We start from the raw sequence: 15,453 nt of genomic DNA, 5'->3' as shown, positions 1-15,453 counted from the left end.
GGAAAGCTTTGGTAGAACAGTTCATGTGTAAATGCACGGACACGACTGGAAACTCCATTTTTCAATCTTTCAAGAACCATTACTCCTGAACGGTAAAAGTCAAAATCGCCATTATTGAACTTGACCTTCATTTAGTTGTCAGTAGCAACATATTAAAATTTTCAAAGCTTTGGTTGAAGGGTTCATGAGTTAATGCACGGACAACATTTGATTGCCGCCAGCCAGCCCGGCTGCCCTCCCGCCGTACATCCCCAAATCAATATCCGACATTTTTGTCACAAAAATCCCCACCCCCCCACCTTACTTCCTGTTAAAAAAGGCTACAAGACATCTTCAGCTACACATGTTGTCTTCAACAGTAAATAAGTGACTTCACAATAAAATAATGTGCCAAAAAATATTGATTTTCAAACCTTAATTACACAGAATTTATTTTATCAATTGTGTTTTTTGTAAATGATTATCAGATGTCTGGTTGTTTCAGTTGGATTAACCACATCTCAAAAAGACTTAGAGTGCTTTGCTGATTTCAAATTAATGCATAATCTGTTAAAATTTTGTTTTAATCATATATATTTACTATTTTGTGAAATGTAACCCTGTTTTCCAGAAATATTTTTCCATATGAAAATCTGATTAATAATATTGTGTAGTATGGAAGGCAGTATGTAATGAAGATGTAATAGTCTGTAACTGATTTGAAAACAGCACTTTATTCAGTGCAATACCTCAGAAAGGATGTGTCTACTGAAAAATAGGAGCCAATTTTCCCTGTTGAAGAGATATGGTCTTGTATTGATTGATAAATGAAACTTTGTTTTTAATCTTTATTACCAAACATTTTTTGAAGTCATTTGGATCTATCCCTGGTAAAGCAAGATTGAGCAGTGGTAATACATGTGATTTCCCTTCAGGATAGTACTTTGGACTCTGTAACATTGGACGTGCTACTGCCACAATACAAATCATACATGCAATCAATCTATGTGGCTCCGTCAAATTCTCCATTGCTGGATACATTCTACAACATAATATTTTAATTAGTTATATTACCTTTAACTTATATAGATGATGACAGAGAGAACAGAATGTATTACAAGAAGGTTGCATTTTTTGTTTTCTTAATGTTGCTTTTTAATGTTTTTTCTCTGTACAAGTATCAAAGGTTCTAGTATTTCAATTTTGACAAAACAAATGGACAATATTTCTAACAGTCTACCACAACAGTTCACTAAGAAAACTAGAGGCTCTAAAGAGCCTGTGTGAGCCTGTGTCGCTCACCTTGGCATATGTGAATTAAACAAAGGAAGCAGACAGTTCATGACAAAATTGTGTTTAGGTGATTGTGTTGTGTTTGTACATCTTCCTTTACTGAACATTCTTGCTGCTCACAATTATCTCTATCTATAATGAACTTGTCCGTGTAATTTCATGTTAGTAAAAATTTACAAGTTTTATGAAAATTGTTAAAAATGGTTTATAAAGGACAATAACTTCTTAGGGGGTCAATTGACCATTTTGGTCATTTTGACTTATTTTTGAGTCTTAAATTGCTGTACATTATTACTGTTTACAGTTTATCTCTATCTATAATAATATTCAAGATAATAACCCAAAACAGCAAAATTTCCTTAAAATTACCAATTTAGGGGCAGCAACCTAACAACGAGTTGTCCGATTCATCTAAAAATTTCAGGGCAGATAGATCTTGACCTGATAAACAATTTTACCTAGATTTGCTCTAAATGCTTTGGTTTTTGAGTTATAAGCCAAAAACTGCATTTTACCCCTATGTTCTATTTTTAGCTGTGGCGGCCATCTTGGTTGGTTTGCCCGGTCACAAAACACAATTTTTAAACTAAATAGCCTAATAATGATTCTGGCTATGTTTGGTAAAATTTGGCCCGGTAGTTTCAGAGGAGAAGATTTTTGTACAAGTTAACTAAGATTTACGAAAAATGGATAAAAATTGACTATAAAGGGAAATAACTCCTAAAGGGGTCAACTGACCATTTTGGTCCTGATGACTTATTTGTAAATCTTACTTTGGTGAACATTTTTGCTGTTTACAGTTTATCTCTATCCATAATAATATTCAAGATAATATCGAAAAACAGCAAAATTTCCATAAAATTACCAATTCAGGGGCAGCAACCCAACAACGGGTTGTCCCATTTATCCTAAAATTTCAGGGCAGATAGATCTTGACTAGATAAACGATTTTACCCCTGTCAGATTTGCTCTAAATACTTTGGTTTTTGAGTAATAACCAAAAACTGCATTTAACCGCCATGTCCTTTTTTTAGCCGTGGTGGCCATCTTGGTTGGTTTGCCCGGTCACAAAACACAATTTTTAAACTAAATAGCCTAATAATGATTCTGGCTATGTTTGGTAAAATTTGGCCCGGTAGTTTCAGAGGAGAAGATTTTTGTACAAGTTAACTAAGATTTACGAAAAATGGATAAAAATTGACTATAAAGGGAAATAACTCCTAAAGGGGTCAACTGTCCATTTTGGTCCTGATGACTTATTTGTAAATCTTACTTTGGTGAACATTTTTGCTGTTTACAGTTTATCTCTATCCATAACAATATTCAAGATAATATCCAAAAACAGCAAAATTTCCATAAAATTACCAATTCAGGGGCAGCAACCCAACAACGGGTTGTCCCATTATCCTAAAATTTCAGGGCAGATAGATCTTGACTAGATAAACGATTTTACCCCTGTCAGATTTGCTCTAAATACTTTGGTTTTTGAGTAATAACCAAAAACTGCATTTAACCTCCATGTCCTTTTTTTAGCCGTGGTGGCCATCTTGGTTGGTTGGCTGGATCAAAAAACACAAATTTTAAACTAGATACATCAATGATGATTGTGGCCAAGTTTGGATTAATTTGTCCCAATAGTTCAAGAGAAGAAGATTTTTGTAAAAGATCATGGAGATTTACGAAAAATGGTTAAAAATGACTATAAAGGGCAATAACTCCTAAAGGTGTCAACTTATTTGTAAATCTTACTTTGCTGAACATTATTGCTTTTACAGTTTATCTCCATCTATAATAATATTCAAGATAATAACCAAAAACAGTAAAATTTCCTTAAAATTACCAATTTAGGGGCAGCAACCCAACAATGGGTTGTCTGATTCATCTGAAAATTTCAGGGCAGATAGATCTTGACCTGATAAACAATTTTACCCCCATGTCAGATTTGCTCTAAATGCTTTGGTTTCTGAGTAATAAGCCACAAACTGCATTTTACCCCTATGTTCTATTTTTAGCCATGGCGACCATCTTGGTTGGTTGGCCGGGTCAAAAAACACAAATTTTAAACAAGATACATAAATGATGATTGTGGATAAGTTTGGTTAAATTTGGCCCAGTAGTTTCAGAGGAGAAGATTTTTGTAAAAGTTAACGGTGGATGCCGGACAACAGACGACTGACGCCAAGTGATGAGAAAAGCTCACTTGGCCCTGGTGAGCTAAAAATTGATAGATTTTAGTGAAATTTCAATTCAACTGAATCTTAGTTAAGCTAAGATAAATACAATCACCTTTCAAGTAGATCAGGAACAACAATTTCTGGCCGTAGATTAGACAAGTGTCTAAGAGCTATTGCTGAGTCTTGACTGCCATATTTACTGAACATAGAAACACAGATTACAGGTCTCATACTCTCAACAAACTTGGTAATGTCATCTTCTGTGAGCTTCTCATTCTCTGGTATTGGTGTATGCCAGGAGGATTTCTTATATCTCTCTCTACATACAAAACAAAAAAGAACTGAATTTCATCATTTGACAAATGTATATATAAGAAAAACTAAAAAACTACAAATTTTGTTCCCTTTATCGTTTTTTGGTTTTATGGTTCACACTTTCATATTTGGGATATTCCAGAATTCCAATTAGATCAGACCCAACAAAAATAGAAATCTTCAAATATTTTGAATCTCACAAATACTTAAATACATATTATAACTTCTATCATTAGCATCAACCTTCTGCTATCATTTTCTACATAAAGTGTAATCTTAGAATGCATTAACAATATGAAGGAAGTTTATCAAGAGTTGTTACAATGAATTTATAAACTACTAAGATACTTGAATAATTTCAACAAATTTTTAGGAGCATTGGTGGCTGAGTGGTCGAAATAGTCCAACTACTGTATCACTAGCCTGTCAACAAGGTTGTGAGTTCAAATCCTACATGTAGTAGGGGTGCTGAACTCCAATCATAATTGACTAGGATTTTCCTACAGAAGGTTGGCACTCCTACTTCTTCCATAAATATAAACAGAGCCCCAAAATGGCACATTAGTGCCAAAAGTGATGTTGAACACAAATCAATCAATCAATTAATTGAATTCCAATGAAGGCCAATGACAAGTTACTCTTACTAATATTTAAACATTTAATTAAACTGTTTAAACCATTGCTGTCAGAAAATTGCCTAGCTTTGTCTTCCCTCCAGCTTATTTCTATCCAAGTGAGACATGTATTAAGTATATTTTACCTGTGTAATCTCTTGACAAGTAATTTTGGAAACCACATCAGCAATCCACTTAACTTGATCTGCAAAATCAAAAATATTTACAGCAAATAAATATATCAATCATCTTTTTGTTTAAAAAAAATTAAACAAGAATGTGTCCACAGTACACGAATGCCCCATTCGCACTATCATTTTCTATGTTCAATGGACCGTGAAATTGGGGTAAACACTCTAATTTGGCATTAAAATTTGAAAGATCATATCATAGGTAACATGTGTACAAAGTTTGAAGTCGATTGGACTTCAACTTCATCAAAAACTACCTCGACCAAAAACTTTACCCTGACATGGGACAGACGGACGAACAGACGGATGAACGAACAGACAGACAGACAGACGGACGAACAGACGCACAGACCAGAAAACATAATGCCCCTACTACTATCGTAGACGGGGCATAAAAACATTCACCATGACTTGAAATTGCTTAGTTCTGGACTATAATGCAAAACTTTTTTAATTATTCAATAACATTTACTGTCAAACTTACATTCCATTTTCCAAGGTTTGAAGGATGGTAAAATGTCTGTAAAGTCTTGAACAACTTGTTGATATGTTCCTGTACATCTTTGTTTTTTCCCTACAACAAAAACAAGTAATGTTCTTCATTACTTTATAAATAATTTTTTTTCCCTTATCTTTGACTATGGCAGGGTTTCCGCTGGCGGTCGCCATTTTCGCAATTTGCGAAAAAATAATAATTGTGGCGATTAAAATTCGTCATTGGCGAAAGAATTTGGCGAAAGAAATATATAGAACGATTTATTTCAGCCATCTTGTTTATTTACTTTTTTCGGGTTTCTCTGACTTTACCGATCAAACATACTCGGAATTCACCTTGAACTCGTTAATATTTTGACAGAAAATCAATAATCAGCTGATTGCATTCATAGCTAACGACATCAAAGGACTAATTAATAAAGGTGTTGATTGTATGATATGACAAAATAATATGGTTAAATAAATGGCTTCTGTCACATGACATAAAAGGGACTTATTAACCACTTTGCGACGCACGTGTTTGAAGCAAAGTTTTTACGCTTCCTCTACTTTTAATGATAGTCCAGAAAAGAAAATTATTGTTATGACGAAAAATGTCCAAAAGCAAGAAAAGTCTCTGATTTAAAACTTTATCATTTAACTTTCATATAGATCATTTATTTGAGTGGGTACTTCAAAGTCGTTTCAGTGACACACGTGTTTCAAGCATATAGTTTTACTTATTTACGATGGTCTAGAAAAGAAAACTGTTGTTATGAAGAAATCTATTCAAAAGGTTGGCATGAGAGTAACCCCTCAATGTAATGATTACACCTTACACGAGGGATCAATTCCAAGTGATAAGATACTTCGATTTGTTGTAAAAAAACACTTCTTATTTAGGAAGAGGGGGGGGGGCTAGAAAAAAGGAAAATTTTAAAAGAAAAATATATTTGTGTTACTTGGCGAAAAAAATAATAAAGTGGCGAAAAATATATTGCTTTGGCGAAAGAGGTGGCGAAAAAAATAATTGACCCAGGGGAAACCCTGCTATGGGGTTCTTTAACCCTGTTTGAATCTTCACTACTTTAATATCTTATTCCCCCAAAATATCCTTCAACTTTTTAAGCATACAATTTTTATGAATTATTGCAGGAATCAAATCTAAAATAATGTGCCTACTTTTCAAACAAATTTTATACGGAACACAAAATAATAATATAAACAAAACCTTGAAAATAGACTTGATAACTACTTCTTACCATTCAGGGGTGTGGAAATATTTGTTGTGAGCGCTTGTCCCTGGGCAAGTAAAACTGTAAGTTGTACTTGTCCAGAAAAAAAGTTACTTGCCCTGATGGTCCCAATAAATATTGAAGTATTTCATTTTTAGCTAATTAATTTATGATTCTTAGCACTCTTTTGCATCATAAACAAATGAAATCCATTTGTTTATATTGTGTAAAGTTTAAAAAAGTGAGGAAATGGGTTAATATCAATGGGACAGAAACCTTACAGCAAACCAACCAATGTGATAACATGCAGAGGACAATTTTGCAGCAGTTTTTGTATAAAAATTGTAGCCAGTAGGTACATATAAATCAAGAGGACAACAAGTGAAGCAATGGAAACTAAATAATAGATTAACCACTGATTTTTTGTGTTTCTCTCAAATTACACACTTGTTTCTTTTCATGACAATTGTCTTGATGGGTAAATCAATAGTCCCTTTTATTTACCACTTTGACAACAAATAATGTTGACCTTTCTTCTATACATAAGACAAAAAAATAATTTATTTTCTCAATTTCCATCCAAGATAGCCAAGGGCAATCTCTGATATACATGTTTCTGAAATCCTTGCTTCCGTATCTTTTTTTAAATACATTGTGTCCTCCATTTGTGTTTTAGGTTTTCTACTTGACTCATAACTCTTTTTGTTTTGCTTGACCAGTGTTTTATTAAATATTTATCAATCTAAATCTCGACATAAAATCTAAAGAAATGACACTTCTATGAATAATGGATATAACCTATAAATTGACGACCCCAGGTCAATGGACAAAGCCAATGCAACGTTACGTGACTCGGGTTCACATACTTATTTTTATCTATTTTCGTGATCAATCTATTTCCAGTATTATGTAATAATTATTGTCATGAACATTGATGTTTTTACTGATATCTTTGACTATGGGGTTCTTTAACCCTTTTCTTTTACATTAATTAAACATCTATATACATTTTGGAATTAATTATATAGTTTTGTTGGATTTGAACTTTGTCTTTTACATTTTTTTTACTTGTCCAGGGGCAAACTAGACAAAAATATTTACTTGTCCGGTTGTTCAAATGTATGAGTTGGGCTAGTTGGGCATAGCATTTCCACACCCCTGCTATTTAATGAAGACACATATATACAGATATATCTATAACTATTTTATTTTGTTGTTATGTTGTTCTCTCATTGACATATACATAAATTCTTTTTTTATTAAGAATAATGGTACAATCTAGAAAAGCCCCCCAAAAAATCTCGATAATTTACCATTAGAGAAACAACCCATGTGACAGTGCTGTGAACATCATATGTGTTATTTGTTCTTCCAATCTGTACTTCCTGTGTTCCAACTGGTAGGTTAAAACTTCTCAAGAATCTGTTGAATATCTAAGTGAAATACAAATCACACCATTTAAAAGATTATTCACATATATTTTATAAATTAACTATTTTGGGTCTGCAGAATGTGAAAAGATATGTCTTTGTGCGTCTCAGTGGATGTCTGATTCATAAGAGTTGTCTCATAAGCTCCATTTAATTATATGCAACATACATATGCGGGTGAATTGTGAAAAGTAATTCAACTGTTTCATTGTTTGAACCTCAGTTATTCCTTTATTCCTTCAAAAATATCAACACCATAATCATGGATTCATTACAAGAGTAAATTACAGCATGGATTTATGTAAAGCCAGTCATCATAACTGCCAACTTTCACGATTTAGGCGTGTACTACACAATTTTGACCCTTTGTCACGATTGCACGATCGTGATCGTGAAAACCCCTCTAAAACACGATTTTGTGAAAATCTACACGAAAAATATGACTGTTCCCGATTTTAAACTGTGTACAATGGAATACAATTGTGTTCAGCCAATCAAATTCTATGTTTCTCATTATCAAATTAATCAGCCAATCAAAAAAGTTTTCCCTCGAGAATATTCTAACATTCCTCTGTCTGGCCCGAGACCACAATTAATTCTTCTATCATTTCTTTATAACGTTTTGTCGCATTAAAAAAAATTCAATTGATCTTTTTGTCTATTTTTTTGTGTGAGTAATGTACAGTTCAAGTCCCAAAACATATGCAATTTCAGAAAAATTGCATGTTTACATCATACAAATTTGGCCAATACACATCCATACCCCTATAGGCAAGTCAAGAGATGTTCCGAAAAGTGTAAATATAACCTTTTTGCACCTGGCCTAATCACTCTTTCCTTATTAAAATCAGTTAAAATAAAACATCCAAAAGTTTATTTCAGCTCTCTCCTTTCATTCCCACCCCAGAAAAGCTAAGAAATGAATGAGAAAGGGAAAGAAAAAAAATAAAGAAAAAATACACTATAATTAAAGGGAACTATATTCGTGAACAACGAAAAGCGGGGTCATTAATTGTGGTCTTGGGCCGTCTGTTAAAATGGTGAACATGGCAAATGGCTTTTCTCTTGCAAGGAGGATCTTACACAGAATAAGTATAAAAGCATGACTGATTGACAAACTTCAATGATGCAGTACTACCATAAAGATAATAAATAGTAGTTTATTCACTAATTTATTGATATTACACTTGCTGTAACAAATGTTATAAATTTATGTATTCAATTAAATTACCAAATTATTTAAAGTACTAGGTACTGTTTTTTATTTTTCACATGGACAAAATAAAACCCCCACTTGAGGAATCTCTTAAATAAGGGACTTCCCTTAGTCAAGGGGTCATTTTACTCTTGTTTTTTTTTATTTAGAAAAATCATTAATTTTTAACACATCATCTTCAAGGATGGACTGACTAAAAAATTGTTACATCACAAATTGTAGCACCACAGACAGTTTAATCTACCTTAGATATGTGTGTTGTCCAGTCAATATAACCAATATTATCATGTGCCAATCTTGCAAATAAGTTCACCAAACTCTGAAATAAAATTTAAAAAAAATCATATACATGTAAACTAGAGTAATATTTTTGAAAACTTTAAGCATCTGAAATAACATTAGCAAGCATCTGATTAGATATTGGCTTCAAAATAAGAAAATTACTTCATCTCTTGACTGAATGTCAATTTCAAAATTTTAGGTAAAATCTGAAATGATTTGGTTTCATGAAATCAAATTTAGGAACAGAAAATTTGCTTGCGAGATAAAAATCAAATGACTACATGGAAGGATGACATGCTTTATTGCACCTCCTTACCAATTTGAATGATTTAAGGTGTCTGAAATTGAACAAAACGCAAAAGTTTTGACAGTATATTTGTACCAAAATAGTCACCCACCAATAAAAAAAAATGAAGTCAAAATAACTTACTGCTTCCCATGGTGGTGTGTTATGACAAGAATCCCATAAATCTATAAATTCTTCAAACCACAGTCTGAAAATAAAATAATGAAAATGATATGCTGTTGAATATTAATAACCTAAAAAAGATATTTGAAAAAAAAAAATTCTTAATTTTTGAAATCTGAAATGAGAAAAAATTGTACTCCAGTAACAATTAAGTTATTGTCTGTAACTTGAATAATGCTTCTATTTGGTACTTTTTTGGCCCCTTATTCCTACATGTTCGGGAAATTTACCCCAAACTCAATCCTAGCCTCCCTTTGTTATTTATATGGAACCTTGTGGTACAATGTCAGAGCGATCCATACATTTACACACAAGTTATTGTCCAGAAACTATAAAATGCTAGTTTTGGCCCCTTTTTGGCCCTTGACTCCTATTTTTGCATTTATATTAAAAACATCGCTGTATTAAAAGTAGTCAACAATGTTCCTGAAAAGCAATGCAAACATGGAGTGGATGTCTGAGAGATCTCAAAAGTGATCATACATTACAACATATCACTGTCAAGCTTCTGATCAAATATCAGATCATTCTCAAAATGATTCTGTTCAATAGTCCTTTGAAAGGTATAACCATGATAACAGGAATATTTGTTTAAATGAATAGAAGGAGGAAACAGACAAGATAAATACAATATAGGCCTTACTTTTAGGAGTAGGGTAAAATAAAATATCAAACAAACTTCATGTATCAGGTATATAATTATCAATGCTAATTTCTTTATTATACTCTGTTGTTTCTTTGCAACAAGACTTATATAGTGTGCATTGTGGGTTATCTTGAAAATAACCTATTAATTCATTAATTATACTAACTTAAATCCCTGATCATGCTCTGAAGGTGGTAGATTTGTAGGCAAAAAGTACTCAAAACAATGCATGGCTTTAATATGTGTTACATCAAAAGGACACATTAATGGTCTCCATTCATCTAACATCTCTTGGGTAGCTTCTATTGGGAAGTACCTAGATTTGATAAAATAAGAGTCATTTCACATTATACATTCTATCATTAAGTATATATACAAAAAAGAACCATTAACAAATTAAAACTTTCATTTAATACATATATAATAGTTGCATAACAAGAATGTGTCCAAAGTACACAGATGCCCCACTCACACAATCATTTTCCATGTTCAATGGACCATGAAATTGGGTAAAAAATCTTATTTGGCTTCAAATTAGAAAGATTATATCATAAGGAACATGTGTACTAAGTTTCAAGTTGATTGGACTTCAGCTTCATCAAAAACTACCTTGACCAAAAACTTTAACCTGCAGCGGGACAGACGGGCGAACGAACGGACGGACCTACTTTTCCAAAACAAGTGAATATCAAGCTGCATCAAGATTTTATGATCTGAGTCCTGAAATTATTTTATTATCAATAGGATAGAAATAAGCGGAATTAATTCCCATTTTGTTTTGACCAGAAGATTTCAATTTATGTTCATGCTTTCAAGTATATTGATGTATACTAGGACTATGGACTCGCACTGGTAAAAAAATGATCAAGTTCCATCATCCCTACAAAAAAGTTATTGAGAATCTTTAATGAATAAATAAGCATGTGAAAAAAAGATCTACTTACACTCTACATTGCTTGACTAGACTTTTTATAACATTCTCGATATTGCTGAAATGTAAAAATATATATATATTTATGGCATACTGTTACTGTTTATATTTACCACTATCATGACTAATGATGGTGTTTGATTATAAATAAAAATCCAAATTTATTTATCCAAATTCTTACTCTTGAGTCTTGTAAATGAATGTGCACCGGCCATATTCTGTAATTCAGTGTTTGAATTCTGACATAAACATTTAATCAAACAGTTTTAAAATTTTACATTTAGAACAGACTTCATTGTACATGTATGTTTAAATAAAACTAGCTCCTGTGAATTTAATACTCTGAAAAATTATATATTTGGCTTACTAAAATTAGGAGGCAGATGCAGCGGTTAATGTAACACCTACAATGTACATGTATGTTTCATGTTTATTTTCACATTAAAATTAAATAACTGGAGTTTATATAAAGTGATATCCAATTCCCCTGGTTATATATATATGAAACCAGTATATTTTTTACTAATAGCGCATACCAATTTTAAGAAATAACAATTACCTTGGAAACAGCTGCAAACCATGGTGTTCATATGGTGAATAAGCCACATATTCAATCAATTTATATAACGGCCTCCAATGAAGAACTAAATCATCTCTGTTAAGAAGATCTCTTTTCCTATAAATCATTCAACATCTATGATCATTCATAAGACAAAAATTAAAGGAAAAGGCGCATTTAATATATGACAATACATTTCTGTGTACAAACATGTTAGTTAATTGTGATCTCAAAACATATTGACATAGATCTATAATGCATGCAGGGGGATGAACTGGGGGAAAATGAAATTATTACTGTGGATTCATTATTATTTGTTGGATACCATTTTCATGGGTACAAGTGAATTAAAATTTTTGTGGGTACAAGTGAATTCAAATGTTCAACGAATGACCAATTTTATAGAGGCTCAAATAAGGACTTTGACAAAACCATGAAAACAAATATCCATGAAAATGTAAGTTTTCCTCAATGCTCAAAACAAAAAGTGGTACCCATGAAAATAAATGAATCCACCACAGTATAATAGATTTGCAAAGTCAGACAGAAGGGGGGGTTGGATACCTGTCAACTGACCCGTATTCTGCGGGATCACCCGGCGGGTCATTGAAATAACCTGGGAATTCCGGGTCTTAGCCTTGAGATTGATTTCATAAGTGTATATTCCTTTGAAATACCGTCAAATTCGTAATCTCCCATGAACAGGAAGTTCATCTAGCTATGTAATCTGTCAAATTAAGTGACCCATTAAGTGCATGGCTTCACTTGACAGCTTTGGTGTCAAATTCACTGTTATTTAACACCAATTACCTTAGCTTTAGGTGTAAATAAATTGCACTATTGGTTTACAAACAGTATATTTCAACTAAGAGTTATTTCCCCTTATTTGTCACCATTCAAAATTATTCCTTAATTATATTTACGTTTTATGGGTGAAAAAGATTAAATCATAAAAATATAAAATTCAAATACATATTTAAAAATAAATTTTCATTATTTTTATACCTTTATACAATTTTTAATGAAAATTATTTTTTACATTTATACTTCCTTTGACTGTATTACTTTATTTTGTCATACTCTAATTTCCTTGTAAAATTGAGATAAATTGTATAAATTGGCAACATAACCATTAGACTCAATATTTTTTAAATTACATTTGAAAAATAAATTCTTGTAATTGATGATTACAAAAAATAAAGAACATAAGAATGTGTTACACAAATATATAAAATATATAAAAATAAAATATTTACCAAGTGAACATGCATTGATGTTTTGGTATCTTTGATAAAAATTATAAGAAAATGTTCCATAAATACTGAAATTCAGTTTCGAAAAAGTTTGTACGCGTTATGACCTGAGATTTGATTCTTCAATGCAGGTCATGACCTGCATTTTCATCGTCACAGGTTGACAGGTATGAAACTCCTCCTTTTTTGGGGACTGTCAATTGAATGGGGACATACATGTATGGTTGGACCCCTCACCCCCTTTATCCTTGGTTGGGAATTCTCTTTTGAAAATGGCTTGATCTGCCCCTGAATGTGATGTCCTTATCAATTGTGTCTACCTGTCATGACAGAGTGCCTGACAGCATGTGTAATAACTTAATACTTCAACTTAATACAAAGTTTAACAGACGATACTTACTTAAGCAGATTAATCAACATCGCCGCAAACTTCTGTACTAACGACAACTCAAGTTCAGGCATCACAACTAGTTCATACATCAAGTTAATTAATGCTAGGTGATCTTCTTTACAAAACTTCATTCCATTTAACTTTATGTACCTACAACATGTACAATAATCAAATAAACTAAAAAAAATAAATGGAAATAAGATCATGCAATACTGAAACTTGCATTAAAATAAATTCCATATGATTACATTTATATTTTTATTTATATATAGAATTTTATTAATTTCTCTTTCTTTCATATTGATATGTTTTCGGAAATTTTTCAGATTCACCATAATCTATTTGCAAATATACATTTTGTAGCTGGACATGAATAAAATTTAAATGAATTTTAAGATCAAGAATAGTATAAACTAAATTGTGCTATGCATTTTTTATTGTTCCTGTAGTCCTAAAATAAATATAGTGAACTGTATTGATTGACATGGACAACAAAAATCTGCACAACAAAAGGTGATTTAACCTGTGTAACCAATTCAAGTGATAGTTTAGGCCATAACAAATAATAGGGTTGTTTGCCCAAATGCTACCTACCCAGAAAAAAGGTACTCAAATTCTTTTATTATCCTGATTTGAAGAAGTTTTTTTTTAATCAAATAGGCATGAAGACTTATAAACATCTGATACTTCAATTTCTTCTTTTGAAAAAAAAAATTAAAAAAAATGCCTACCTACTACTCTCAACATGCTCATTCTTTATTTTGATCGTCCAGTAATTTCATGCATTTAACTTTTTGATATAAACTAAATGACAAACAAAATTTGTTGGAATAATCCGTATTACTGTATTGTCAGATCATATATTTTAGTATGTCATATGAATTCATACTATGCATGCTTTTTCAATGGAAATTGTGACATAATAATGCATTCTAAAAAGCATGGAAACTAATAATGACGTATGAAGTTTTATCAGATTACATGTCCATGGTTTATATTAAATGGTTTGCGAAAAAGTATTGTATTATATGTAGTATAATAATAGGTGGTAAACTATATAGGCTTATGTTGTCTCTGTTTGTATACTTTGCCAACTCTAAATAAAGCTTAAGTTAACAGGAGTGGAAGTTTCCACTGGCTTCGTTTTCCCGTTGTCTACCCAAGTTCTGGGATATTGGACAAAGTACGTAAAACTATGTGTCAGAATATAAACAAGATGTTTATTTGAAGACTTACTTTATGGTTGAACATACGATTACATGAATAAATATACTACAATACGGTGGTGGCTAGTCTACTTGTATAAATAAGGTTTCCATCGCAAACCAAAGTATGAGCGTCTGCTCATTTTAAATCCTAGTTTAGACTGCCCTGAACCAATGAATGATGTCATACTTATAGTTCCTAGGGACAACGAGCCCGGCCGGGCACGTGCCAGAACAGGAAGTCCTGACAAGGATAATTTCATGGCCGGTCTCGGAAGAAAGAGTTGCAGAACTATAAGTAATTTTAAAGTCAACCAATTTCCCCAAATAGATAGAATAAACAAGTAAACAAAGTGACCACCATTACACCAATATGGTGTAAGATTTGACAATGAATACAGAATACAATGACAGCTCTGAATGAGACCGTTTTAAAACTTAATCATTATGTAATGCTAATTGTGTTTTCTTTGCTGAAAGTAAATAGATCTTAATCAAGTCATATATTACCTAGTTAATTGTCCACTCCAGTGGTTAGCACCTGTTTTAATATCTCTCAAGGCAACAGATTTTCCAAGGTTGGCCTTGATTTCCGCAAACACAGCATTTGATTCAACATCAAGATTGTCTGCATATGGTAAATACTTGTTGTAAATTTTCTCCTTTTGTGGGAGAAACCCCAAAATCTTTTCTCTCTCGTCCATTCTTAGAGAAAAGCTTAAAATTTGATACTATTCAGGATGACTTGCTACAGTTGGATCCATTTTGGGTTATTTAAGAAAGACGAAGTATGATT

At 32.1% G+C, this 15,453-nt stretch overlaps 1 protein-coding gene across 2 annotated transcripts in view; it reads right to left on the bottom strand.

Moving 5' to 3' along the window:
- Positions 1–15,453, bottom strand: part of LOC134710358 (proteasome activator complex subunit 4-like) — a 70,257-nt gene extending 54,804 nt beyond the window's left edge. For both annotated transcript variants that reach the window (XM_063570705.1, XM_063570706.1), the window contains exons 1-12: positions 15,168–15,453; positions 13,462–13,602; positions 11,809–11,925; positions 11,263–11,307; positions 10,485–10,634; positions 9,634–9,697; positions 9,166–9,240; positions 7,589–7,708; positions 5,051–5,140; positions 4,522–4,580; positions 3,559–3,765; positions 835–1,021 (exon numbers count right to left, since the gene is read on the bottom strand). In XM_063570705.1, the coding sequence (XP_063426775.1) occupies positions 835–1,021; positions 3,559–3,765; positions 4,522–4,580; positions 5,051–5,140; positions 7,589–7,708; positions 9,166–9,240; positions 9,634–9,697; positions 10,485–10,634; positions 11,263–11,307; positions 11,809–11,925; positions 13,462–13,602; positions 15,168–15,361 (1,449 nt within the window). In that variant the 5' untranslated portion in view covers positions 15,362–15,453. The remainder of the gene's footprint in view (positions 1–834; positions 1,022–3,558; positions 3,766–4,521; positions 4,581–5,050; positions 5,141–7,588; positions 7,709–9,165; positions 9,241–9,633; positions 9,698–10,484; positions 10,635–11,262; positions 11,308–11,808; positions 11,926–13,461; positions 13,603–15,167) is intronic.

This window comes from Mytilus trossulus, chromosome 3, assembly GCF_036588685.1.
Source record: "Mytilus trossulus isolate FHL-02 chromosome 3, PNRI_Mtr1.1.1.hap1, whole genome shotgun sequence".
Classification (NCBI taxonomy): Eukaryota; Metazoa; Mollusca; class Bivalvia; order Mytilida; family Mytilidae; genus Mytilus; species Mytilus trossulus.
This window is presented reverse-complemented; position numbering and strand designations above follow the sequence as displayed.